This window comes from Vulpes lagopus, chromosome 3 (genome assembly GCF_018345385.1).
Source record: "Vulpes lagopus strain Blue_001 chromosome 3, ASM1834538v1, whole genome shotgun sequence".
Classification (NCBI taxonomy): domain Eukaryota; kingdom Metazoa; phylum Chordata; class Mammalia; order Carnivora; family Canidae; genus Vulpes; species Vulpes lagopus.
Genome location: NC_054826.1, coordinates 108099114 through 108122404, shown reverse-complemented (window position 1 = coordinate 108122404; position 23291 = coordinate 108099114). Strand labels below are relative to the sequence as shown.

The window sequence follows — 23291 nt, the reverse complement described above, 5'->3', positions numbered from 1 at the left end:
TCAAGCATCTGTGCTGACACACCTGCCGGTGAGGGGGAGGTGGCTCTCCATGTGCTGATGCATGCACGCCAGGGACACTGCTGGGGGAGCCCAGGGAGCTTCATCAGTGGGACTATTTGATGTAAAAATGGCATCAGGCCCATGTTTCCTTACATTACATGTGTGTAAATGCAAAGAAAAAGGTCTTAAGGGGAAAGGAGCCTGGAGGTTTAAGTCTTACCTGTACTAAGCGTTTTAAAGAGAATGCATTACCACGTCACTGATGTAAGTTGAAAGGAAGAAGAACCAAAAGACCTGGCTGGGAATGCCCAGCTGAAATAAACCAGCTCAGCGGTTTAGCGCCTGCCTTCAGCCCGGGGTGTGGTACTGGGGCCCCAGGATCGAGTCCCGTGTCAGTCTCCCTGCATGGAGCCTGTTTCTCCCTCTGCCTGTGTCTCTGTGTCTCTCATGAATAAATAAACAAATCTTTAGGGAAAGAGAAAGAGTTGGCTGGAGGAACAGGACACGAAGCACAGAGCCACAGGTGTCCAGGCTCTACAGTTCCAGCCTCCTGTGAGTGGCAGGCTAGGGTGAATGGGGTGTGCGCCTCTGCGGTTGGTGTCCCTGCTCATTCTCCCTGCCTTTTGTTTGGGATTCAGTCTAAATGTGAATTCTTTCCTACCCTTCATACACACTTGTTTTCCAGATGGTTGGGTAGACGGATGGATGGACGGATGGATGGACAGAGATGGATAGACGATGGATGGTGGGTGAATGGATGGATGGGTGGGTGGATGGACAAACAGATGTGGACAGATGCACAGGTGGGCAGGAGGAGGGAGAGAACAGGTCCCCCTTGCACAGAATGGCTGCCTGTGGAATGTGGAGCCATGATCACAGAAGCCCATCTGTCCACTGAAGGACTGCCTCCCTCATCCCTATGTCCCAATCTCCCGAATACAGGCCCAAATCAACCCTCATGTGCAGGGACAGACCAGATCAACCATGCCTGCGCTTGGTATTCTTCAGTGCCTCTGGTCCTCCCGTGAGGGTGGTAGTTCATCCCCATTTTTCAGATGGGAAAAGCAAGGCTCGGAGATGTGAGTTGTCGAGACTGGGTGTCTGTAACCTACCTTTCTTCCACTGCTTGACAGGTTCCCAAACAATTGGCATCTGTAAAGTATTTTCTGTTTATAAAGCAGAGAACACTCCTTCTTCTATCTGATCTCAAACCCCCCCACAACTCTATTCTTTTTATACTTGAGTAAAAATGAGAGAGAGAAAAAAAATGATGGTAAGACTTGGCCAGGTCGTGGCTGTGCTGGGGCTCATTCTCAGCCTCTCCATCATGTGTTCCGTCCTGCCCCCCATCACCCCAGAGTCTGGTCTTGGGACGGAAACACGGGGCCCTGAGGTCAAACATGCGCAGGTGGGCTGCTTTTGTCGGGGTAGAAGCTGGTGGGCATGAGGCTGGACCAGGGCAGACCTGACGGTGGAGGGGGCACGTCCCACATTCCCCACCCCCCACTGCCCTGTGTGGTGTTGCTGGATCTCTCCAGGTTTTAAGAAGTTAGAAGTTTGAATTTTTAAAATATGTGAAATGTCCAATTTTTAAAAAGTGTCGGCAGCTAACATACATATAGGAAAGGAAGAAGAGAAGAAAGAAAAGGGAGGGATGAAGAGAAAGACAGAGAGAGAGAGAGAGAGGGAGGGAAGAAAAAGAAAGGGAGTGGGGGGAGGGGAGGGCTAAAGAGAACTTCCATTGCCCAACCCAGATCATTGTGACCCCGGGGACCTGCCGGCCTGGCCCTGCGTGGCACACCCACACGAGCTTCTCCGTGGAGACACAGGCCTGGGCCCCGCGGCGGAGGAGGAAGGGCTGTGGAGCAGAGGCGGGCAGTGCGGCTGTGCCCAGGGCGGGCTGGGACCAACTGGCCCCGACTGGCCCCCTCTTCCTGTGGTTTTACTGGGAGCACTGATTCCTTTCAGCCATCCTGCAGCTGAAAGCAGGGACTCCCCCAGGGGATCAGCGATTCTTTAGGAAAACACACCAAACTAAATGCATTTTACTTCACTTTAATTACAAAATAAATAAATACATGCAAGGTATTTGTTTAAAGCGAAAAGAAGTGAAAAGAACAAACCAACCCCAGGCCCGCATGGCTGCTCCACTCCAGCCAGCGGGAAAGATGCCCACCCCCGGCTGGAGGCCTCACGGGTGTCTTGCCAGGTAAACAAGGGAGCCCCAGGCTCCCCTCTGGGTGCCTCAGTTCCAGCCTCAGGGGCAGATGTCCTGCCTAGAGAGCAGTCAGTCCCGGTTGGGGCCCTGGGTGGCAAGACACATGGCCCCTGTTCTGTAACACACCCTACATGAGGCCCTGCCACTTGGGGCCCTTGGGCTTCCTGCCATGGTGGCAAGAATCTGTAATGCGAGGGGCGAGCAATGCAAGCTCACAACCCCTCACGGGCCAAAGGATGACAACGCTGAGGTCCATCTGGAAGGCACAGGGGCCCCAGGCAGGCAGCTCTGTTCCCAACGGTGGAGGCCCTTGGAGGCCAAGCCTGCTAGAGCCTCTCAAACTCACCACAACCCCAGTTCCACAGAGAAGGCAGGCAGCGATGGGAGAGTGGGATCCATGCCTGCAGCCACAGCTAAGAGGCCCTGGGAACAAGAGAGGGAGAGGGAGAGCAGGGACCCAAGCCTTCCTTACAAAGCTCCCAGTGGGAACGGGTAGGGCCCTCAGTCTGGGAAGGACCCCGGAGCAGGCGGACAGGTGGCCCTCTTCTAAGTTCCAGGCCAGAGGCTTGGCACAGACCTGTCTCTGTGCACCAGGCGGGGTGCAGCACACGAGCCCCCCGAGGTCACTCCCTCCACAGGAAGGGGTCGTGGTGACCGCACGTGCCTCATAAGTGGACCCACTTGTTCCAGTTGATCTCATGGGGGAACACACGGCCCAGCCGCAGGGTGCAGTCCAGCGTGGGCTCGTAGAACACGGTGGGGCTCTCGCTCGGGCTGGAGGGCTCCTGGGCCTCCAGGACCCGGGGCTTGGAGAAGAGAGAGACGGCTGTGGGCCTTCTCAGCGAGCACTTCTTAATGCAGCCTAGGGATTCCAGGCCCTAGAGAAAGGGAACACCCAGGGTGACGGGCGCACTCGCAGCCTGCGTCCTCCGTCCCACCCTGGCAGCTGCAGGAAGCCCAGGACAAGGGCGGGGGTTGCGGGGCACAGGGGAGAGTGCTGAGGTGCAGGGTGGGAGCCAGTCAGTGCTAACAGGGCAGAAGCCAGAGGCAGGAGGAGGGAAGACAGGTGTGGGGCTCATTGTGGTCAGCCTGGCAGCCTCGGGGGGACAGGGAGCTCACCCCTCTGGCCAAGTCTGAGCAGGGAGATGAAGGAACTAAGGGATTCATGGGAGCTGCCCGGCTCTCTGGGGCTAAGCCTGTGGCACCCTCAGGCCGAAGCTAGGAATTTCCTGACAATCTGCCCCCCAAGCCCTGAGGCTGAACCTGAGGCTGAAGCAGGGGCCGAGGAGGAGAGAGTCACGGTAGGAGGCCTGCCCCAGCCCAGGCCAGCCCAGCCGCACCTGGAGCAGCTCCAGCACGGCGACGGGCTGCAGGACGCCCTGGTAGTGCTGCAGCAGGCAGCTCTCGGGAATGCCGGGCCTGCTCATGATGTGATAGAGCAAGGCCTCCATCATGCCCTTGCACACTGGTATGTTCAGGTGGCCGTCCACGATGCGCCACGGGCGGGCGATGAACGAGATGCTCTCGCAGTCCCTGCAGGGGTGGCATGTGGGGGGCAGGCTCGGTCCCCCACTCCAGAGATGGGATGCCGAGCTCTGGGCAGTCGGCACCTGGCCCATGTCTTGGGGCTGGGGGCCGGTTACCTTCTGCTCGTCCACTTCTTCCTTCCCATCCAGAATGACAGGTCCCAACCCCAGGGCCCAGGGTCACCGGCTCAGGAGACCCACTCACACTCAGCCTTAATCAAGGCCGTGATGTGCCAACGTCCCCCACAGGACCCCTTGCTGGCAGCGGAGGGAGAAGAGCTGATTTCTGGATTTACCAGCTCCAGCTGGGACCCAGGGTAGTGGCTGACTCCTCATCAGGCCAAGCTCACAGAGATGTGCACGTAGAAGCTCTACTTCTGTATCTTATACAGCAGTCCCCGCCTTATCCCCAGTGACTGGTCTGCCACGGGGTCCAGGCATGGGAGGGGCCCAGGACCAGCTGGACACCTGGCTCTGGCCACTGTGATGGGGCCCTGGGAGGGGCCGGTGGAGGGACACATGCACATGTGTAGGAGGCGCCCCCGCACCAGGAAGGCTCCCATGAAGCCCATGGTTCCAGATGGACCCCCACACCACACAAGTCTGCACCTCTGGCCCTCACTCACAATCCGCAAGTAGCTCCTGCCTTGTTCCACCAGCCAGTGGGACAACCAAAGTCCCACACGTTTCCAGGTCCCCAGGCCAAGAACCACTGCACCCGACTGTGGAAGATCTCCCTGTGATGCTCCCTACTGGGACCCTGGGGACAGATTCCCACCCTCACACCCGCACCCGGCCGCCTGGATCTGGGTACACACTCACTTTTCCCATGTCGTCTGGGAGAGGCTACCGGCCACAGAACTCTCAGCCAAACCTGACAGAGAGGCAAAGGACATGAGACCTAAGAGGTGGGAGCCCATATCTTTCTCCTCCATTCCTGCGACACGTACTCCTGGCTCTGGGGCTAAAGCCACGAACAATGGGATAGCAAGCTCCTTCCTCACAGAGCCCCAGCCCCGTCCCCCGCAGCAGGCCCCTGGGGCTGAAGCCAGTGCACCTAGAACAAAACAGGGCTGTGTCCAGGTGTGCAAGGGTGGGGGCGGGGGGCTTGTTCCCAGGGCCCCGAGTGGGGGCAAGTGAGCACCTCCTCTTCCACCCAGGAGCCCTGGCCACAGAGCTGTGTGGATAAACCCCTAAGGAAAACACCCCCAAGGAAACAAAGACAGCTCTAGAAACTACGTGAAGAGGCCAGTGTTCACGCTGCAGGAGAGGAACACGGGAGGTTTCCATTCCTGCACGCCTGCCAATCCCGACAGGAGGTGCGATGCCCCCCGCTCTGGCTGCTGCGCCCTTACACAAGTGCCTTCAGCCAACAGTGCTTTCCAGAACCCATGCTTGTCATTCATAGGCCTACTCAGGCATCCCTGAAGCCCTCTAGTGGAAACAGTTAAGTGGAAATAGGCAAGACCTGTGAGGCTAGGTGAGGCTGGAGTGAACAGCCTTGTGTGGCCAGTGGTAGGTTCCCAGTGTCGGCGTGAGGATAGAGGACAGAGGATGGGCAGGTGGGGCGAGGGGGAGAAGGGAACAAGGTTTGCTCGGTACCTCTGGGGTCTTCGGATCCTTCTGGGAACTGGCCCTGACAGCTCAGCTGCTCCTGGCCTGGAAGCCTGGGTTCTCCGGTATCCTCTTGGTCCTCCTGCCCAGCTTCTGGTGCTCCCAGGGGAAGCTCCTCCACATAGGCGTCTCTGGGAGCTGCTGGCAGAGCAGACGCCGGGGGTTCTGGCTCCTCTTCTGCTCTGGGCCCAGGGCTGGGGGCCAAGCGCACATCCTGGAGCGTGGGCCTCTTGGCAGGGGGCTTCAGGGTGCTCTCAGAGTCAGGACCGCTGCCCTGACTGGCCACATCACTGTTCGTCCAGCTGGCACGCCTTTTGGTGCTCTGGGGGCCCTGGGAGTGCCTCTCAGAGGGGCTGTCCTTTCTGGCAGGCCTGTCTTGGGGTTGGACCCGGGGGTCTTCTCTTGGTGGGTATAAATGTTCCTCTTTGCTTTTCGGCCGCACCGAGTGCAGCAGCCAGGGCCGGGCAGAGCCCATGGCCACCAACCGAGTAGTGTTGCCACCTACTTCCAGGACCTGGTGATGCTCCAAGAGATCCTAGGAAGAGTGGGAGACACACGGGGGCTGTGTACCAATGCAGGGGGCCTCATGGGGGTGCACTGCCAACTCTCTTTTCATTCCTACATTAAAAACCCGTTAAGTCAGGATTTGAGAAATTTGCCCCAGTTCACATCCTGGAACCGGGACTCCTCCTTGCCAGGTCATGCAGTTCTGGGGAGGGTTCGCTGTAAGCATTCGCCACCTGGACTGGGCAGCAGGGAACACAGGGAGCTACCCAACCCGTCCTGGCGTGCTTTCCAGGGCTCCAGAGGCACCTCTGGTTATAGGAGTGATGGAACACCACTACATGGACAGTAGTGACAACCCTACTCATGTCCTGTGCTCATGAACACTTGTCTGGAAACCAGAAACGTTGGTATGTGTTCTCCTCCTCCACGAACACTGCAGGGCAGGCAGTTCTGTGACATTACTAATAAGTGACATGTATTCCACTGCTTCCAACTATGGACAATGCTCAGGAAGGTGAGTCGGGTCCCCAGGCACTCAATTTAAAGGGTCCATCTGTTACGACGTTCTCTGGGTTCAAGGGTCCCCAGTGAAAGTGGACCCAGGTGGGGACAGTGGGGAGAAATGAGGGGCCAGGTGCAGGATATCTGGGAGTCAGAGGCCTTACTTGGCTCCATCCCAGTGCTGAGGAAATGGGGTCCAGTGTGCCAAACCTTCAAACATTCCAGAAAAGCTGGGTTTTATGCACAATTCCCTGTCTTTAATCTTGGCAACGAATTTAATTATGCTATGTGCCCCAAACCAAGCCCTCTGCAGGGTGCATCTGGCCAGTGAGCTGTAACTTCTGTGTGGGTTACCCCATGTGACCTGAGAACACGGCTCACCTGGACGTAGTCCGTGAAGGTCCTGGTGCGCTCAGCATCTGTCCTCTCAAAGGCGGAGAACCATTTGCTCAGCTCCACTCTGTCCACCCCAAAGCACCCTGTGGCTGCAATGACCCCGTGGACTTCCAAGACGGCACACACGTCTCCGGGCTCATAGCCGCACAGCTCCACCTGGTGGACAAACTCTTCCAGGCTGCAGGGATCCTCCTGGCTCTTAATCAGCCTGGTGAAGGAGTCAGGGAGGCTGGAGATGCCCATGGGCAGCTCTTCCAGACAAGGGACTGTGAAGACGAGGAGGGCCACTATCAGCCAGGCTGGAGCACAAGCAACATCAAGACAGGACGTGCTCCAACACCAACCAACCACACCCCAACAGTGAGGGGTCACCTTCTGGGAAGATAGGGTGTGGCCCCCTGGTGGTGGGGATTCTCAGGGGCGCCAGGACTGTTCTCTTGCTCAAGATTCAAACTGAAGGGCAAGATAATGGGACTGGAGTCTGAGAAGCACTGCCCGGAGCTCTAGACAGGGGTCCTGAATTTGGCCTGCCCTAGGCCTTGCCTTGCTGGTGCTTATGTGTCAGGACACCCGGGAACCCCGCTCTATGCTCCCCATGTTAACTTCCAGTAGCCAGGGCTGGTATGTGTTGCCTCCTATAAAACCTGGCTCTGCTAAGACCACGGTCACAGGCTTGGCCCGAGTCAAACTCCAGGCAGAGCACAGAATAACTGGGGTTTTGAAACAGAAAGTAAACAAAACACCATGTACCTCAGCAGGGGAAGGAGTTTGGGAAGGCAGAGGCAGGAAGGGGGTGGGAAGGGGGAAGAGAAGCATAGGGATGGGAAGGGGCCCGAATATCCTTACTTTACGAAGAGAGAGGAGAGACCTTCTCACTTTCGGGATATGGGAAAGCAAGGCTTAAGTAAGATATTTAGAGTCAGAGGTAATTCAAAGACAAGCTAAAAAGAGTGTAAAGAATGGAAATAAAGGAGGTGTAGATAATGAACATAAGCCAAAGACTTGTCTTTCAAGACAAGAGGTCAAAAGTCATACTTCAAAAGCCCCGGAGGGAACCAGCAACAGCGGACAGGCTGCCCTGGTGAGCAGACCAGGGCCGGCGGGGGGTGGGGGGGCCAGATGCTTCTCCTTACATGCCCACCCCTGACGGTGGCACACTTCTGCACATGGCAGTGGGGCAAGGACCAGAAGACCAAGGCCTGGGAGGGGAGGGGCTTGGGTTCCATCCCAGCCCCAGTCCAGCCCCAGTCTGCAGGGCCCAGTGGCTTGGGGCGCCGATGGCAGGGGGGCGACACTCACCGGTGGGCCAGAGCCGGGTGGGCGTGGGGGTGCGGCGGAGCCGGAACTTCACCTGGCAGGAGTTCACCACAATGCTGTCGTTGGGGTTGAGGTTGCGGGTGCTGACGATGCCTGGTGCACAGTAGCCCCGCATCAGCAGGTAGTTGGTGTGGGAAGCCTGGCGGGCTTTCACCTCGATGGCCCGGCGCTTGCCTCCCGAGCCTTCGTCCAAGTCTTCCTCCTCATCGTCATCCTCGTCTAAGCCCCCGTCCTTCCCCAAACTAGGAGAAAAAAACACTGCGGTCTGGCTTCAGCAATGGCCTGTGGTCGCTATGGACTCTCTCCTGCCACCCCAGGCATCTGGCTGTGAAGGGCAGCGTGGACTGCTGCTCCAGACTCATCTCCTCTGATCACCTTCACCCCTGTTCACCTACCTATGCTTTTGCAACGGCTGTTCCTTTTGCCAGGAAACCCTTCCCAGTTTCTATACAAAAAAATGTCTGCTTTTCCACTAAATCCCAGCTTAGCTATTAAGCCCTCCAGGAACCTCTGCCAAAGCCACCTTCCGGCCTTACCCCTCCTCTGGCTCCCCCTGCTCCTGAAGGCACCAGCACGAAGCATTGGACTGGACACAGTGCTGAAGTCCCTAGCCCTCAGATCTGAGGTCCTGTCCTGAGAACTCCCAGTGGCACTGCTGACACCCTGCCATCTTATGTGCTAGATGCCACACAGTGCCAGACACGACACAGGCAGATGCAGCACATGTTTGTTGAATGAATAAACACTAGAGGTGCCTGGATGCTCAGTTGGTTAAGCGTCTGGTTTCAGCTCAGGTCATGATCCTGGGATCGAGCCCTGCATCGGGCTCCCTGCTCAGGGGGAGTCTGCTTCTCCCTCTTCCTCCACCCCTCCCCGTTTGTGCTCTTTCTCTCTCTCAAATAAATAAAATATTAAAAAAAAAAGAAAAAGAAAAAAGACCTGATGACAGAATGAATAAAACTGCAGACACCATAGGACACACAGTGCCCGAGGCCCCCAGCGGTGCCTGCTGACACCTCCGCCCTCACCTCTTCATGACCTCGTTCTCCACCATGGAGCTGTCCACCACGACAATCTGTTCCGGGATCTGCACATCCACGGAAATGAGGCCCAAGGAGAAAAGCGTCAGGGCGGCCACACAGTGTCCTCCAGGGCTATCCAGAGAAAATGCTACCAGGTCATTGGAAGACTTGCTATTATCTTCGTCTTTGAAGGAGAAGGTATCAGGCTGGTCCAACTTGCCGGCAGCCAGGATTTTACTGAAAAACTGGAATGATTCTGTGCAAACAGTGCTTGGAAATCTCCACATAAAAATCCTGCGTGGACAAAAAGGTGGTAAGGTCCAAAGTGAGGACAGATTGTGGGAGGCCTTCCTGTGGAAGGGCTACGGGCCCTGCAGATCTTTGCGTTCAAATCCGACCATCCCAGCTTCCCCCGAAGCCTTCTTTTCTGCCTCAAATGGCGCCACGTTTCAATCTAACTGTGCATGTCCTCCCTGCTCACCTGAGCACCTTCACGGCGGGGCCCTGTCTTTGCACCTAGCCTTAATACGTAGTGCCTCACAGGCATTTTCTACAGACAGGAGCCAAACTGGGGAAGACGAGTGCATTTTTTGTGATGATCATCTTTAGCCAAGGCAAGCCCTGAACCCGTGTAGAGATGACAGGACCTGTGTGTGTCCATGTCACTGTCTCTGTGAGGCGACTGCGGAGTTCAGCCCTGGCTTCTGTCCAAGAGTGTGACTTCCCCTGTAACTGGGTCTGGGCCCCAGGGAAAGACCCAGGACTACTGGACGTGAATGCCACCCCCTGGCTTAGAGACAAGAATGTCGCAGGGGAGAAATGGTTAAGGTCAAGGTCAAATGGCCTTGTCGGACCTAGACTCACATCTTCTTTTTTTTTTTTTTTTAAGACTCACATCTTGTGCTTCCCAGCCCATAGCTCATAGCAGGCTATGTCCCAGGGAGGCCAAGGAGACTGAGCCTCACTTGGGAGGGGCCTCTGAGAAAGGTGCCAGTGTCTGGAGTCACAGGCAAAGGGATACATAAGCCTACCCACCCCCACCCCCCACTCCCCATTTTGCTGTTCTGTTTCTGACCACAGCTTCGGTGTAGATCTGAGGACTGACAAGGACGCAGCCAGCCAAGGCCAAACTCCTGGAACACTTTTCACAGACTTACCCTCCGTGTGGTCAAGCAGACTGGTGGCATAAAATGCCAAGCAGGTAACAGAGGCCGGCCATGCCAGCTGCTAGCGTGAGGCCACGCTGTGAGAAGTGCACCTGTTGGGGGCGCTATGGAGAGTGGCAGCATCCCAAACCACCACTCAAGACACCTGGTGCCTGCAGAAGGCATCTGGAAAATATGGAATGGCTTCGAACTGAAGCATGTAAGCCTGCAAGCCACGGCTTGCTGTGGCTCTGAGCTGTGAGAACAGCCGGTGAGGCCTGACCAGGACGCTGTGTCTTTCGCTGGGCTAATTAGCATGTTAGAAGGGAAACACAGTACCTGTAGAATGGTAAATGTCCTGACACAAACCACCTCGAACCCTGCTCTTATTCCTGAGCAGGCAGCACAGATGTTGATGAAGACATTGGTTCCAGAAGCTGTGCGCTGCACCTGTAGCCTGGGAGGCTGAGCCCTACGCTCTCTGAGGAAGAGCGACATCCCGTTCCTTGCGCTCCCACGCGCTACTCTTTGCAGCAAAGGTGTGGCCCGGCCTCTGATCTGGAGCCCTGCCTTGCCCTAGCCCCAGCCCCAGCCGAAGGGCTCACCTGTAGTAGGTCTGGGACAACTGGTAGGACATCGGCACGAAGGGCAGAGCCCGGTTTTTCTTTGGGCCCAGCATGTGGTTGACGCGGCGCCGGTTGACCAAGCTCCTTTTTTGACATTCCATGAAGACCCTCACGAGAATGTGGTCCTTATACTCGCGGTACAGGCGGAAAGTCTGCAACACAGCAAGTCCATGGGTGAGCAAGGCTCTCCAGCAGCTGGGGGTGGGGGAGGAGCAGAATATGTGAGTGCACAAAAGCTATAGCTGATCATGTGCACAGGAGGGACTGATGGGGGCAAGGGGCTGGGAGGCTGGAGCAGACTCCTGGGGATGCGGGCGGGAGGGCCTGGAGGAAGCCAGCAATCCGACCATCAACCTCCACCCCCACATCACAGGTCAGACACCACAGAGAAGGACAGGCAGCTGGCGACATGGGATGGCTTGGCACCCCACGCCTGTGCCTTGGATAAAAAGGCAGTGGGAGTCAATGCAGAATCACCTCTGCTACCATTTGCGTCCCTAGCCCTTGCCCAGCCCATCAGTAGGCCTGGTTGGCTGTGCCTGCATAAAATGCTCCCAAACACCTCTGCTTTATGCTGCCTACACCATTGTTCCTCACTGTAGCCTCCAGCTAACTGCTCTCCTACGTCCCCATGTGCCACCGGCCCCCAACCTGTCCTTTAGCCACCCAGCCAAAGTAAGCCTCGGGTGCTTCTATCAGCCCACACACTGCTCCCCTGTGTAGATGGAACACCCAGTCCTTGCTACGCCTGACAAGGACTCCAGGGAGTGGGACCCTGCCTACCACTCTGGCCTCACCGGCCTCCTTACTTTTTCTGAAAGAGCCAAGGCCTTCCCACCATGGAGGCCTTACGTTTGCAGCTCCCATTCCTTGGAAAGTACCTTCCCTCAATTTTTGTAAGGCTGACTCCTCAACATTCAGCTCTCAGCTCAAATATATCCCCTCAAAAAGCAAATCCTCCTCCATCTTGCTCCTCTGCAGTCAACTGTATTATAGGAACCTGTTTTATTTTCTCCATCGTAACTCTCTACCTGAAATGACCGCATTCGCTTACTCATTGTTTCTCTCCCACAAGAAAGGAAGTCCCACAGAAACACAGAAGCAATGGTCTACCACTGCCACAGCAGTGGCACACGGCACCCAGCACCTAGCACAAATGTAGAAGGCAATGTCTGGCCCGTCGCAGAGGCTCCTCCTGCTGGCCATACCACCCTGGCTCCATGGCTCAGATTGGACTCTGCCCAGAGGAAGAGCAGCTCCAAGTACTGTGGGGCCAGCAGAGTCCCAATGATTCCAGTTTCTGAAAAGCACTGGCTCAGACAGCCTACCCAAGAGTGAATGTCTAGCATCCACCACACCATAGGAAGGTTCCTGCTAGATCTGTCTCCTCAAAAGCGCTGGCCAGGAAAACATGCGGTCATGGTCTGAGAATTTTAGGCTTGGAAGGTTCTCTGCTGCGTTGGCCCCAGAGCCATGGACAGAGGAGAAGACAGAGGTATACTAACTTCAAGGGATCTTCTGAGCCTATACTGCTGGGCAGGGCTGGGGCCCAAGAACAGAGCAAGGCCTTGTCCTTGAGCTCAGTGACCTCACCACTGCGCTACTGCAGAGGGACATGGGATAGGGAGCCAAAGCGGTGGTCAGACGGGGTGCTGGGGTGTGTTCTCCTGGAGCTGGAAGGGGTCTGGGCACACACTGGGTCTTGTCAGTAGGAGGCCTGCACACCATCATGATTTCTCTCTTGAGAGCTTCCACATCACAGTGGTGCACAGGCCTAAAGGAGGAAGCACTGGCAGGGGCAGAGGGAAAAGAGGCTGGAGAGGGACCATCCTACATCATTCCTTCCCCTGAGGGAAGTGGAAGCTGGGATCCAGCCTCGTGGAAAGCCTTGTGTCTTCAGCTCTTCTCTAAGATGATGACAAGATGGGCGTATTCCCCCAACAACTGCAGGAATGGCCCAGGAATGCTCCGACCACATGTACAGAGTGAGTGACTGTGGTCCAGCCCACCAGATTTCCACCCACTGCGCTGCAGTGCATCTCTTGGAAACTTGGGGTTGCAGGGAGCCTAGTGGGATCCTATATATGGCCTGACCTTGTCCCTGATGGCCTTCCAGTGCTCAGTGCCAGGTGGGGAGGTCACTAAAGAAGCATCCTGCCACCTGCTGTGGCCTGGGTGCTCTCTTATGCAGCTTCCCACACCCCTGGGGGTCAAGGAGAGTGATGAGGCCAGTGACTGCCCCCCCAACCAGAGCTCAGACATCAGCTGGAAATGGAACTGGAGGAAGGATAAGCAGCAGCATGATGCAGGGGGCGAGGCACTGGCAGAGATGCCAGGGACCTGGCTTTTGCCATTAACTTTGGGGCTGAGCTTTCTCTTGTGACAAGCAGTCGGACTGATCTCCAGGTCCTGTCTGACTCGAATCCGGCTGGGCAGGACAGCCAAAAGGTCCCTCCATGGTCACAGGTAAAGTTGAAAATTGGGATTTTTATGGGCAATGCTGGCAGTAAGTTAAAAAAAAATTTTTTTTTTTAAAACAAGCTCAGGTCCAACAGAATAGAGCTAGGCGCCAGACTAGGGGCTGTCTCTGTGGGACCTCTGCCCGACCCCACCCTGTTCCAATCTTGTTCTCTGGCACGTTCAGGCTCACATAGGCTTTGGGCATGGAGAGGAGGGGGCAAGGCACCACTATTAGCCTCCCGCCCTGAACACGCACACTTCGCGTGAGCAAGCCGGGTCCAAATGCTCCAGGATACCAAGGGTAGCAAGAGCAGGACGACTGGGGACCCTCCCGCTAGACTGGGCCCAGATGTCATCACTGCTGGACAAGCAACTGTACCTCATGGTGACAAATTCAAAGATGACACATACACACTCAGTCTTGGGTTGGCAGAGGCCTGGCCACTGCTATACAAGGCCGCAGGCTAGGGTGGTGCTCTGAAGCACGAGGGTCACACCTGGCTACCGACTTCCTTTAGATTGCACCATTTCCCCCTAGTCCTCCTCACCTCCTTTGTGGCCAAAATAATCAGCAGCACCTGAAGAACAGAGGCAGTGCCCCAGCTGGGTCTACACCTTGCCACCTCCCCCAGGGTGCTCTGCGGACCCCTTGCACCAGAGTGCTTGGGGACCCGCAGCATATGTGTCAGGCTCTGCGATCTCTGGGGCTGGGGCTGGGGGCCTGTGGGCTAAACGATGTGATCATTAGAAATAAGGGAGGCATGGGTACCGGTGAGGGGGGGAGTACAGGCCCTCCTCAGCACCTGTCTGCTGGGGCCCTGGAGCCACACAGACACAGGTTTGAGGGAGAGTGGGGTGAGACCTTGGGCACCTGCTTCTTCACGCTCTGAAATGCAAGTTCCTGTGTCTGTCACTTCCCCAGGCTGAGGACAGGGTTAAATGGGAACTGCCTTCCTCCCTCCCACCCTCACTCGGCCAAGATAAAGCAGCAATATATTCTGATAGTTGTGACGCGTTCTCAGGGGAAAGATAAGCCCAGGACCCACAGAAAGGGAGCTTTCCCGCTCTGTGATCTCCAGTGATCAAAACAGCTCAACACGTGTAAGTTCTGACTGAAGATAAGCTGTATGGGTCACTCACTCCCTCAGCTCTGCCACGGCTCACTTCCTCTTCTGCCTCCTTTTCTGCATTAACATGAGACTCTGAACCTCAGCCTGGGAGGGATTTTTGGAGGTCACTGGATCCTGTCCCCACACTTGGAAGATGAAAGAAGGGTCAGGGTGGGAGGCTCAGGGGAGATCATTCCCCATCCCCACAAGACTGCACAGCTAAGAAGTGAGAGCGTCCTTCGGCTCCCGCCTCTGATGGCCCAAGCCCCATGGCGCTGCTGTGAAGCTGCCACTGGATCCCCGCCGCCCACCTGGAATGACCGGCAGGACTCCATCTGGCTTTCCGAGAGGGCCAGTGTGCTCTGGATCAGGTTCTGGAGCACCAGGAAGTGGATGTCATCCACGCTGAAAGACAGTGGGGTGGGCAGCAGAGCACATGAGGCTGTGGGCTGTGGGTACCGCTCATACTTGGCGGATGTGGTTCTCATTTAGAAAAAGCATCTGAGCCCACAAAAGTGACCCGAGTGCCCAAGCTATTCACAAACCAGAACAAAACAAATGGTGGTTTTACCAACTGGTCAATTTTTGCAGGGAAAAACATTTCCATTTAGTGGATAAGGGGTGCCATACCCTGGAAACAGGTTTGTCAACTGAAAAAATGTCGTTAGTGCTGAGAGTTTTTCAGCCTATCTAACCGGCTGTGAGATCAAGAGTTGCATACTTTATTGACTGTCCCAGCCACACGGTCCATCTTAAAAAGTTTTTCTCCAAAGAAACTTCTCACTGAAATACAGAGCTAAAACCGAACTGAATATTGGTTATCCAACGAAGAAAAAGACAGCTGAGCTTTCTAACCAGAGCTTTGTGTGGAAAGTCATGGGCTGGGAATTCAAATCCTTTCCTCAACAGGCCTTAAGGCTAGGCCACTGATAGGTGAGGCTAGGGTTGGCAAGGTTCTCTTGGAAATGGCCAGATAATAAAGATTTTGGGGTCTTCATGGGCTGTGTGGTCTCTGTTGTAACCACTCAATCCTGATGCTATAGGATGGAAGTGGCACAGATGACACATGGGTCAGGCGTGGCTATGCTCTAGTACAACTTTATTTTCAAAGACGGCGGGCAGGCTAGATGTGGCCCTGGGTGGCACCCATGCTGGGCCACAGGCAGCCCCGATCAACCAGCTGAGGGAAAGTCAGTTGGTAAATCAGTGCTTACCTATTAAGTTCATCCTCTTTCCTGGTTAGATCCTTTTCATCTCCAATCGCCAAAACTCGGTATCTGTGTAAGGAATGAAAAGACGAGCGTGTCAGTGGAACACGGCAGACCTCTAGTAACCAAGCAGATGCTTGCCCAACATGGCCATTTACTGGCTAAAGTGTTGGAGGAAATGTAAAACTCATTAAAATTCAAACATGTACGTGTCAATTACAATGAGAAAATACCATGTTCTGCTCATCAAATGAGTGTGTTGTTAAAATGAGGGCTGAGGAAATACAAAATGATCATTTACTGACAATTAGGAAACAATACAGGAAAGTGTTTATTGGCAGAGAGCTGCTGTTAATTGTTAAGGGAAGGGGATCTAAAATTGTGGGTTCAGTCTGATTAAAAACAAGCATGAGAAAGAGGTCTAGAAGAAAGTACTCAGAAAAGAGCGGTTGGGGATCCCTGGGTGGCTCAGCGGTTTAGCACCCGCCTTCGGCCCAGGGTGTGATCCTGGAATCCTGGGATCGAGTCCCGCGTCAGGCTCCCTGCATGGAGCCTGCTTCTCCCTCTGCCTGTGTCTCTGCCTCTCTCTCTCTTTCTCTCTGTGTCTCTCATGAATAAATAAAAAATCTTTTTTTCTTTTTATAAATAAAAAATCTTAAAAAAAAAAGAGAGCAGTTGTATTAGGTAGCAGATTATTTCCCCATCTGCATTTTTGAGCTTCAAGTAATGCTGCTTCCTTGTACTCTAACCAAACAAATACAAGAGAAGTCCCAATGTGCTAGCCATCATGCTACACAGCCAGCCAGGCAAATAGATTTGAGAAATCATAGAACTCACTTTTAAAAACACATGGCTATTTACTTGTAAGACATTTCTTTGTTTTCTATAATTCTAAAATCAAAATTCATCTTGGCAACAGTAAATTCTTAAAATTTAGGAATAAGGAAAAAAGCACCTTTTCATAATATGAACTATTTTTAAAGCAGTTGAATCTATTTCTTTTTGTTTGGCCTGCCAGGATGTTCAAGATCAAGTTTAATGTTAAATCGTTACAGCTGGATGGAACTTCTTTCCTCCAGATGATTCATGAACTCTTTAAAATAATCTTTATTTTAACTATATTTTTTTATAACTAAAAGTTGCCCTATAAATTTACTGAGACTAGGTGGGGCTATAAGTCACAAATGGGTAAACGGGTCATTTGAATCACTTACTGAACATAAACCATATCATTTGGGAGTTCTAGCGAACAGTCTGCTGCAAACACACACACACACAAAACAAAAAACAGAAGCAAGTGTCAACTCCGAGAAGGACTACATATCGCTCCCTAGGCCTGGCATATGCGGGTACAACATGAATTATTTGTTGGATGACTCAAAGAAGGAGATCTCTGACTGACATGTGGAGGGCTAACTACAACTGTACTGTATGGTTCCCAAACAGGAACCGATTGATGAAAGTCACCTCTACAGGAAGAGATGCAGAAATCCAGTGGCCAGAGGGACCGTCTCGATGAGGGTGGTAAAACAGGATTCATATTTGGATTAAGCAGTGGCAACAGGCCTGGTTCATAGAACTCAAGCTTTTAACATCTCTTGGGTTCTATGCTCAAATCCAAGTGTGTTCTTCCTGGAAAGAGCTGGGGCTCTGAAGTCAGACCCACCACAGAAGTTCAAATTCTGGCCCTGTGGCTCACAAGCACCATGGCTTTGGGTGAGCTACTTCTATCTTGGAGTTTCTTCATATGTCAAGTGAGCAATCTTGGCAAGAGCACACCAATCACTTGTGGAGGCCTGGATTAGGCCAGCAGCAGGGCCTCTATGGGAGAAGGAACGGGAATGCCTGGCAGGGTGCTCGGGATGGTGGTGGCCTCCCCATTTTCATGTCTCTTGTGAGAGAAGGTGAGGTGGTTCAAGGTCAGGGGACATAGCAGGGTTAGCTCCAAGGCCATGGAACTACTGACACAGGGAGATGCCTGTGGCCAGTGACTTTTCCTCTTGCTCCACGAGGATCACAGAGAAGCTTCCCAGAAGAACCTTACCTGGCAAACAGCTCCTGGAGTGTGTCTGGGATTTCAAGGTTGGGATCCTTTAGAGCAGAACTGAACTTCTCTTTGAGCTTCTCCACAAATTCTTTAAACTCACTGGCACAAACCTTTCAACGTGGGAGAATGAGATGTTAAAGCCCTTTCTCTCCCTGAGGAGAAGTTTCACTGACACATCAAGGAAAATCTTGTAATAAACTCCCATAGCAGTGACTTCCCAGAAACACGGACTGAGAAGCATGGCCTCCTCTGCCTCCCTGCCTCCCCAGCCCAATGAGTCCACCTGGGAAGAAGTGACAGACACTCACCACTCTGCCCAGGGATTTGGAGCAAGAAACATGCTGCTGGCCCTCACTCCTGCACCACCATCTCTCTCCCAAGCCCCAGAAGGGAGGACAGTGTGTCACACACTGTCCCCACAGCCTCTTGCCACTGCACACCTCTCTACCCAGAGAACTTGGAAAAACTCACATCCTGTCCTATCTGCTAGCTTTCCAGGGAGTCTAGCTGCTTGAAATTTCTGAAGAGCTGCCCTATTTCTTTAATGAAATATGCTCAAGGCCCTGCAGAATTGCAAAGTGGCATGCCAAATTCTAACAATCTCTAAGATCTGGTGCTACAGCCTCATCAAATGAGGGCCAAAGCCAAAGAACTGACGAGCTGATTTCCCAGACTCACAGGAAAAATATCTGTATTTGCAAGTCAGGCGGAGACGCCGTGGGACCCAGAGGACCAGAGAGGAATGTACACAGTCCTGCCTTCGGGGCACGCTGAGCCCAATGACCATGCAGGGCCTACCTTTGGGTCTTCGTAGTCACATTTTCGATTCATGAATTCTCCAACAAGGGCCTTATCCTGGTACACCTCAGCGAGGCAAACTCTGCAAAAAGAGAGGACGAATGTGAGGTCTGGGGTTGTAATAATGTCTGCGTTCAGAACCATCTGAAGACTCCTGTTCTAATACGTCTGCCTGTGGCTAACTGCGAGGTATGAGTTACTTACACACCTGCTGGGTGATTACAGCTCTTAATAATGAAGGATTAGAGGTCAGCCAACCCTGATTCAAGTCAGGTCTGTCATTGCTCACGCTTCACACCTTTGGCTTCTCTGAGCTTCCATTCTCCACATGTAAACTGAAAACAGTGACTCCTGCCTGCTTGCCTGCTCTCACAGGTATCTAGCCAGCACCAAACGAGATGCCCTATGTGAAAATGTACTATAAATTTTAAATTGGGCAGCCCGGGTGGCTCAGTGGTTTAGCGCCTCCTTCAGCCCAGGACGTGATCCTGGAGACTCGGGATGGAGTCCCACATCGGGCTCCCTGCATGGAGCCTGCTTCTCCCTCTGCCTGTGTCTCTGCCTCTCTCTGTGTGTCTCTAATGAATAAATTAAAAAAAAAAATCTTAAAAAAAAATTTTAATTATCATATAGGCCCTGGTGTTCGTTATTAGTCAAAAGAACTACTTGTCTACTGCAGACATCTTTGTCTCTCCATGACATAAGGAGAGCCTGATTTGCCCAAAAAGAAATGGAGGGAGAGGCAACCAGTGTCTGTAGGGCTCCTATGAACCGGGTGCTTCCACCTTCCTGAAGAGCTTACAAGCTCCATTTTAGAGCTCAGTGAGGTGTAGGGGCCCCCAAAGTGACATGTCTGCCAGGGGCTGAGGCAGGTGGGCCAGGGGTGGCTATTATTGGTAGTATTGTCCTGCTCAGAGGTGAGGGAGTGGCCTCCAAGTGGATACATGCCCTGTGCAAGGTTCTACAGCTCATGTTCCCTTCCCCTGACTGATGCTGCAGGACACAAGAAAGAGCATCAGGCGGGGTCAGGAAGCCCAAGTTCCAGAACTTATTCCACTGCCAACGCACTGTCACCCCAGCCAACCCACATCCTCTCTCTGGGCCTGTTTCCACTCTGAAAGAAGAGGACTTTGGAGCAGGTGATCAGAGCCCTTAGATAGAAAAGTCTAAGATTCTATGCACCAGAGCCAGTGGTCCCCAAAGGAAGGCCCCTTGCTATGTCTAACCCACTGGCTCCTGCAGACATTTGGAGACATGTCTGGCTGTCATGGCTGGGAGTGGGGTGCTAGTGGCGACTAGTGGGTAGAGGCAGGGCGGCTGCTAAATATCCCACAGTGCACAGAATGGCCCCGCCACAAAGAATTTACTGGCCTCAAATGTCAATAGTGCTGAGGTTGAGAATTCCTGGCTGGAGAAGTTTTCTCTGCAATCAAGGGCTGGGCTGTTCCTCTCTACAACCTGGCTGACGGCACGGCACGTAGGCCAAGGCTCAGAATCAAGCCAGAGCTAAGCTCTTCTACTGACCCATGGCATGAACAACCAGTTGGGTGAAGTGGTCCTTTCCAACCCTGTCATGCGTCCCCTCCATGCCCCCTTGGATGCTCCTTGTTGTCTTACAGTGTTGGTGATGGCACTGTGCCCTGGCCATGTGAGAAACAGGTGGGCAAGCAGCCTTGCTGGCCACTGACAAACCCAAGGAGGATGCTTTGTGACTCCCAGCCAGCTGCCATCCCCACTCGTACCAAGCCACATCAGGAGACACGGAGGGGACATCTAGTTCTACTGGGGACAGTGCTCTTTGATGCAATGACCCTGGTCCTGTCTAGCTTCTTCCTAGAGTTAGCTATGTGATGGGCCATTGACACAGAGAGGTAAACAGCTGCTCCGAGCACTAAAAATGGTAGTAAAACTCAGCAGATGCCTCGGCCCTGACCACACACTGCTAATGTAATGTATTCAACAAACCACCTAGCCTGAATGGCCTGTTTCTTCCTGGGTAGCAAAGAAGAACAGTACCTACTTCTTGAGGCTGGCCTGCAGTCTACATGACCCCATATATGGGGAAGGACCCAGAAGCAGGTCTGGCCCTGGAAAAATCATGGACCCCAACACTGCAAACAGGCTATAGGTGAGCCAGGGGACAGCTCACTGCTCTCTCTGGATTTTCTAGTGGACCCCTAAGGAAAAGGGATGGCAGAAGAGTAAAGAATGAACTAGACACATGGGAGGAACCTTGGCCTAAAGTTAGAAAAGTTCATATGAGGCTTACTTATAGTTCAGATAGGCTTGTGGGTTTTTGACTATGTAGCGAGCTCTTCGTCCAACTGAATGAGATGTCTTATCCAGAGACTCTTCAAAAGTAGAGTGCAAGATGTCCCGCACAACTTGCCAGGGGACAAATGGGCCCTTTACCTGGATCAAACACAAGCCAAGATGGAAAATCAGTATCCTCAGAGTCTGCATTATGGGTCCTTAATGTGAAGGAAGGGGGAGGGTATATTCCATGGTACCTCTTTCCACAGCAGGTACTCCAAACTGGCCCCTCACGTGTTTACTCATTCACATTTACAGTGCATTGATGATGTGCCTGGCATAAGTGAGGTGCTGGGCAAAGAATAAGCCAGATCCTCAATGTCTAGTGAGTAAGAGTGTCTTCTAGAAAGTAACAGGTGCTCGGGGAATGTTGGGTAATACTGTCTGGAGTGGAGGTTATGCGTACATTGATGTATTTAGTTAGATACTTTTAAAGGTTTAAGTACATGTTATGTATGCTCAGAAACATCCTGTAGGTTAGTAGAAACATAAGCACTGAATTAGTCTCATTAGAGACTCAGGAGAACATTTTGGCCAAAACACAGAGGAAGGCAGAGTCTAGACAGGAAAGGGGCTTGATGACAAGCTTATTTTCTGAGAGCCCCCCAGAATGAGGTGGCCCAAGGATCTGGTCTAAATGTAAGCAGATGAGTGGAGGGTCTGCTGTCCCTGAACCATGCAGGGCTCTGCTGGCCCCTCTGGCTGCATAGAGGGTGGGTGGCAGAAGACACATCCCTCTTGTCAGTGTTGTGATGAAAACCCATTGCAGAGGCAAGGAACAAATATTAGGAACAGCAACACATCATTTCCAGCTTGTTCCTGGGAGAAGGGATCGGGCTGGAATTTAGTAGGGAATGGGGGTGGTGGTGGTGGTGGTGGTGAGAGCATCTGGGCAAAGTGGTCAAGAAAAAAGGGATCCAATGAGCTAGGCAGAAAGCATCCAGGGCTGCCTCTCTTGGCTGGTATGCTTTAGGACAGGGTGTACAAACTGGGCTTGGATGGAGCTGCCCTAACCATGCTCACCGGTGGCATGACTACCTAGAAGGAGCCTGGCACTAGATGGTGGCAGCTCATTCTCTGGTGGCTTCCATGAATCAGCTTGATCAGACACTTGCCGACCTGGATTGCTCTCCCCATGCCTTGCTGCAAACTCAGAAGATCTAAACAGTGCAAAATGGTGGGAACAGACAGCCTAGGAGTCAGTGAGGCTGCTCTGGGGAATGTAGTGAGGAAGTGAACTCAGGCTCGGGCTGAGAGAATGGTGGGGGCCCCAAGCATGGGACCTTCTTGGAGGCAGTGACATCAGAGGAAAGAGGAAGAATTTGCTAGCTAGGAAGCTAGGTCCTCCCTAGCCACCAGGGTTCAGGGACACAGGCTAGGGGGACAGATGAGTGTGGGGGCCTGGGGCATGGAAGGCGTGGGCCAGGCCAAGGCCACCATCACCATTCCACATCGGCTGGGTGCACAGTGACAGAGCGATGGCCATGTAGTAGGCACCATGCTAGGGGCTGTAGCTTGGAAAACAAATGAGAAGTCTCTCTCCCTTGCAAGGAGCAGTCGCTCCAATGAGCCAAGAAGAGTCAGAAGCAAAAGAAGCAGCATGAAAAGTCCATGCCCGGGGGATGCAGCAAGAACACAGTAATTCCTTCCAATTGGCAGGATCACCGAAGCCTTTCCAGAGAGGATAAGCAGTTGTGAGAGATAAATAGAAGAGTTTTTCAGGCAGATGAGGATGGGAGAAGGGGAGCAGAAAGTATCAGACTTCTGGTGAAGAGAGAGAGAAAAACTCGGGGCTGGTTAGCTTGTAGACAGGCAAAGATTTGTAAGAAATGTGCAAAAATGAGAGTATTCGTTTGTAGGATCCTGGGAAATGTTCTTCCCAGTGGCCAAAGAAAACAGGTAAGTGGAATGTTCCAGGGACCACAAGCCTCCATGGGCGGGTCATATGGGGAAGAGGACAACCCATGGGAGGGAAAGCCATGTGGCAGGGCTGTGGGCAGGGAAGGAGGAGGGACCTGGTGGGCCAAATACCTTGGTGTTGAGGACATTGCTGGCAATGCGGCAGAGCATGAGCAGCCCATCTTCCTGTATGGACCAGGTGACGCGCAGTCGGGTCATCCTCTGCAGGGCACTCTGGTCGGCCTCGTCGTGGTAACGCAGGCTCCTGTTTTTCTCTTGGGGGGACTCTTCTAAGAATATCAGGGGGAGAAAGAGAAGGAGCCTCTAACAACTGGTTTGGAGCTGTCCCCCTGGAGAGGGGAAGGGTTCCTACTCAGCTAGTGAGATCTGACCAAGGGTATCCATTATCAGAATTGCATTGTGTCAGAAGCCAGATAAACTAACCACAAAAGATTTGGGCCTGGATAGATTTTTTTTTTTTTTACTCCTTTAGTCGTGTCTCTTTGATGTGGACAGGCTGGGCAGCCTGAATGCAGCCTCTTGTGAGTTATCTGCCAATTTTCAATCCTTCCCACTGTGGTGCTA

The 23291-nt window shown here is 53.3% G+C and overlaps 1 protein-coding gene across 2 annotated transcripts in view; it reads right to left on the bottom strand.

Moving 5' to 3' along the window:
• Window positions 1-2039: 2039 nt before the first annotated feature.
• Window positions 2040-23291, bottom strand: part of GTF3C1 (general transcription factor IIIC subunit 1) — a 73403-nt gene continuing 52151 nt past the window's right edge. For both annotated transcript variants that reach the window (XM_041747876.1, XM_041747877.1), the window contains 14 exons: window positions 22839-22996; window positions 20764-20906; window positions 18495-18576; window positions 17694-17806; window positions 15656-15718; window positions 14753-14846; window positions 10852-11024; window positions 9108-9395; window positions 8062-8321; window positions 6748-7028; window positions 5347-5893; window positions 4567-4618; window positions 3559-3751; window positions 2040-3096 (listed from right to left, as the gene is read on the bottom strand). In XM_041747876.1, coding sequence (XP_041603810.1) covers window positions 2884-3096; window positions 3559-3751; window positions 4567-4618; window positions 5347-5893; window positions 6748-7028; window positions 8062-8321; window positions 9108-9395; window positions 10852-11024; window positions 14753-14846; window positions 15656-15718; window positions 17694-17806; window positions 18495-18576; window positions 20764-20906; window positions 22839-22996 — 2660 coding nt within the window. In that variant the 3' untranslated portion in view covers window positions 2040-2883. The remainder of the gene's footprint in view (window positions 3097-3558; window positions 3752-4566; window positions 4619-5346; window positions 5894-6747; window positions 7029-8061; window positions 8322-9107; window positions 9396-10851; window positions 11025-14752; window positions 14847-15655; window positions 15719-17693; window positions 17807-18494; window positions 18577-20763; window positions 20907-22838; window positions 22997-23291) is intronic.